The 4,487-nt window shown below is 38.8% G+C and overlaps 1 protein-coding gene across 1 annotated transcript; it reads right to left on the bottom strand.

Annotated features, from left to right (window-relative positions):
• Positions 1 to 396: 396 nt before the first annotated feature.
• Positions 397 to 3,044, bottom strand: LOC107795633 (GRAS family protein RAM1-like). The gene is made up of 2 exons (XM_016618297.2): positions 2,046 to 3,044; positions 397 to 1,521 (listed from the first exon to the last, which is right to left on the bottom strand). The coding sequence occupies exons 1-2, from the start codon at positions 3,042 to 3,044 to the stop codon at positions 397 to 399; spliced, it is 2,124 nt and encodes a 707-aa protein (XP_016473783.2).
• Positions 3,045 to 4,487: the final 1,443 nt, after the last annotated feature.

Consider the following 4,487-nt stretch of genomic DNA (forward strand, 5'->3'; position numbering starts at 1 on the left):
TTACAACGTTCGGCAAAATAGACATGAAAGTGGCTATATATAAAATCCAGTGCTTCCGATAGTGAGGAGCTATATGAGTAATATTCAAACGAATGATTTGACTTAATTAAAATAGACATCCTGCACCAATAAATTAATGTTGACCTAATCCTTCTTTAGAGGTCCCATTCTACTTACACAGAAAAAATAATACTCCATCTAGAACTTTGATAATTCTGTTTCATTACCTTTTCCTCTTTGGCAGATATTTTGTTTTTGGGGAGGCTTAGACAAAAGCAACCTCAATCCGAGTATGAAATAGAGAAAATAAAAGAAAAAGGAAAAGGAGACACATATACATTAATATAAGTAAGAATTAAGGAAGAAGAAGGGAAGCAAATGGAGAAATCATGAGCATCAGCATCGCCAAGCAGACGCAGCTAAAATGGCCCTATCTTGCCATCCCAATAGCAAACAACCATTATCCTCTGTCAATTTATAACCATCACACGAGTAAAGTCCCAGTAATATTTTGGACTGCGTCACTGCATTTGCACTCAGTGCTACTCCTTTAAACCCCTTCCCTTCCATTAACCTCCTCCATTTTTCTAACCTCTCGCGCCGCACCACTCTCTCTGCTCCCTCACACGACACTATGTTCATTATCTCCGGCGCAAATATATACTGTTCCAGTTTTGCCCTCTGCGAAGAATCCGCCGGAAATGTCGCGTCCAGAGAATCAAATATCGCTGAATAGTAGTGCAACGCTTCTAAGAAACGGCCCAAAAAGTAGGGCCCGTTATGGCTCGCTTCTTGCTCCACAATGGTTACAATATTCGGAGCCTGGTCTCTAATCATGGCTAACAAATTCCCAATACAATTTACTGGGACTCTATGGAGTCGGTTCACCGAATTAACAGCCAGAGCCTCACCAATCCTTCTGTTAAACATGTGCGGTTTCAAATCTTCAAGTTGCTCCCCTACAGGGTGAAATTCGAACGGAACATGAAGGGAGTGAGCCAGTTCTGTTAAACATCGGCCCGTTTCCTTGACGGCTTCAGGAGACGGCCCGACTCCTGTTATACGAAGAAACGGAGCTCCACCGGGTCGCGCTGCTAACGCTTGCATAAAAGCGGGCCACTGATAACCTTGAAGGATGTCTAAATCGATGACATGGACCCGCTCTTCGGCTTCGAATGCTTCAAATATGGCTTGATTAGCTGTGAAATGAGCAAACTTAACGTAAGGGCAAGCTTGGTAAAGAATCTGATAGATTTTGAGGATTTCTAGGGAATTAGGAGGGAAAGGGTTGAATGGTTTTGGGGCAGAAGAAGTGTTGGGTTTAGTGGCTAGGGTTGCGGTCAGCCTCGCAGTAAGAGCTTCGGTGAAGCAGGAAGCGACACGTTGCATGGAGTCGCCGATAGGGGTGACAACTCGATTCAGGTGGTGGAGGTATCTTCTGGCCAACATGTAGTCCTCTTTTGAGACTGCTTCTGCACAGGCAAGGAGAAGGTGCACCAGTTGTAAGCCACTGTCCTGTTCCTGCATATATACATGCATGCGTTCAAATTAGATTATTTACACTTATTTATCTTTAATTAGCATAGTGCCACCTATATAATTTAGGAAATTAATAATAGATTATATTTGTCTAGTGAAGCTGATTGAAAGAGTTCAATTTTGTGGAATGGCTAAGGACTAGGCTCTTTTCTTAATAAGCTTCTGTCCATACAAAGACGGACAAAAACACGTTTGCATGGTCATAATAAGCAAGCCGATAGAATTCGCTGTAGACATGTTGCCGTTTTTAGCTGACTTGGTTTAATTCCTACGTACTATTGAAAAAGAAAAATATTGTTGTAAACAAGGTAGATTAGAGACTTAATTTGAATAAATAGCATTGGAAAGACAGTCTAAATTTTGGCATATTTGCATGAGGTGAAATCAAGACGTGCAAGATGAGTAGTACTAGCTAGATATGGTTTCCTTTCCCAAACCTTGTAAAGAACCCAATTATAAGTGTCGAAGTAAATTTACAAAGAAAATTAATACAGATAAAGTAATACCTGATCAGGTGCAGCAACGACCAAGTTGTGATTGATAATTTGCGTATGTTGTTGTTGTGCCGTTGGTGGTTGTGCATGTGTTATTGGTCTTTGTTTTTGTTGCTTTTCATGCTGCCGTTCTTGTTGTAGCTGTTGGGACAAAGGAGCGATAGACCCCGTCTGGAAAATCTCATCGTCTGGGACGGCACTTGTATCGCCGAGTAAGGATCCCATAAAGCTACCTGGTGCATTAGATGATGAATTTGGCAAAGCGCCCAGGCACTCCAACAGATCGGGCACTACCGACAGCACATCAAACGACTCGGAAGAAGATCCAGCAACACCACTACCTGAAACTTTGAGGGTCGAATACGAGGATGCCAAATCCTCCTCCTTGTCATAATCATCATCCAAGAAACTCTCAAGAGCTGGCAGGTTAAAGCTCTCAATTTGCATGAACTGGTTATTGGGAGAGTTGAATACCTTTTGGAGTGGGCTCAGTCCCTTGCCTTTATTACTCGAGTGGTAATTAGGTCCCAAAGGAGAGCGAGGAGGTGAGCACATCATCATGCTCTGCCCATGAATCCCCTGATGATGCGCGTAATTATTGTTACTATGAGTAGTAGTACTGAAACTGGAAGCAGGCTGAGGCGAGGGAAGGTTCCTGACGGGGGAAGAGATCATGAAATCTCCCTCCAGCTGATCCGCAAAGAATGATTCCCAAATGGAATTGTCAGGTGATTGGATTTCAACATCATCGTCCACTTCGAATTTCAACGTAGGGAAACTGAGACTGGTAGGTCCTAAGCTGCCACAATTGAGTTCAAAATCGGAGGTGACAGGAGTCACTTTCTTTGATTCAGAAGAAGCAAGAGAAGACTCATCTAGCGGCAGCTTGCTGTATGAATTCTCACTCTTGAAACTTCCTATTTCACTCTTTAAGCTGCCAACCTCGCTTTTTATGTCATTCTTTAAACTTCCCATCCTCGCAGACAAAGAATTGTTCATAACAGTACTCATTCACTGCCCTTGTTTTTTGCAATCTATTTATGCTGATGAATCAACCTTTATTATTATGATTTGATGTCCTATATAAATAATTAGCCGGGAAATTATTAGAAATGATGGTCATAAATTGGAAGGTGCAGAAAAAGGAAGTTTGATTTTGAAAATCAGGCGAAAAGGAAAAGGAAAGAGGTTTTTAAAAGGTGAAAGTTGTGATCTTTCAATCGTTTTTTAATTGGAAAATTAAGGGCATTCGTCAGCTTGTCCAGAGTGTGGATTATGAAGGAAGAAAATCTTGGAAAAATCTGTGACTTCTTCATTTCGCATGTTTGGAACTTAGTGAATTTTATCGACTTCTTTCTATCAATCGAATAGGATTTGGAATTGTACCTCTTTAAACTAAAGAATTTTCTGTTAGCTGGTTGGTCGATTCTTACATTATTTTATTTCATCTCTTGTTCTTTTCTTAAACTACTGTTTAAAAAGCAAGAAATCGGTGGGGCCTTGAGGTCCAGTTGTACGAACATTCGTGGTATGGGCCCCACTCTGGGCCGGCCCGGCTGACGATAGCAAGCATAGTTGGGAATTTTGAATAAAAAGAATGATTCCTTTGGTATAAAATAATGGGAGTATAGTGAAATCCGCAAGCAGGGATTGGTCGAAGCGGAATGAAAGGGATATTATTAGATAAAGGCGATGCTCCATTCTACGTTAACAATCAAGTCACTAGAAATCTACTTTTCACATTTAACAAAAGCACCAACAGTGGCAACCCATCAATTTTATAAACAGTTTCTTATTACTCCCTCTATTTAACTAACTAGTCTTGCCAAACGCGTTCTGTGCGTGTAACATGTATCAATAAATACACAACTTAAAAATAAATATACTCTGTAACTATTATCAAACAATGTAATTTGGTTTTAAAATAGAAAAACTAAAAAAAAAGCGTAAATTTCTAAAAACGATGAATCTAGCTCGCATAAGTTCTCATATGCCTTATTGTGGTTTCTAATAACATCAGAAGAAATGCTTAATGAAGATTATTGTTATTTTTGTGATGTAATTCTGAAAATAAATAAGCAACACAAAAATATTTTTAAATTTGAGAATGAAGACGCCTTCTAAAGTAACAATGTGAAATTTAAAAATGGCTAATATTGAGTTAATATTTTCTAATAAATAAATTAGTATATTAAAATTTTGATATTAGGACTTCCTCACGAAATTTTTGTTGATAAGTGGCAGTTTTACTTACCATATGAAAGTTTATGTGATATCAATTGGTTTGGACCTATGTTTATTGGTGTTATTAGATCTTATAACTCGAGAAAATTTTAGTTGATAAGTGAGATTTTAGTTGATAATCGATTTTGAGTTGATAAATAAAATTTTAGTTATTTTTAGAGTCATAAATATTAGAAAATTAGCATGGAAGATATTTTGCTACATAATTCA

This window comes from Nicotiana tabacum, chromosome 17, assembly GCF_000715075.1.
Source record: "Nicotiana tabacum cultivar K326 chromosome 17, ASM71507v2, whole genome shotgun sequence".
Taxonomy (NCBI): domain Eukaryota; kingdom Viridiplantae; phylum Streptophyta; class Magnoliopsida; order Solanales; family Solanaceae; genus Nicotiana; species Nicotiana tabacum.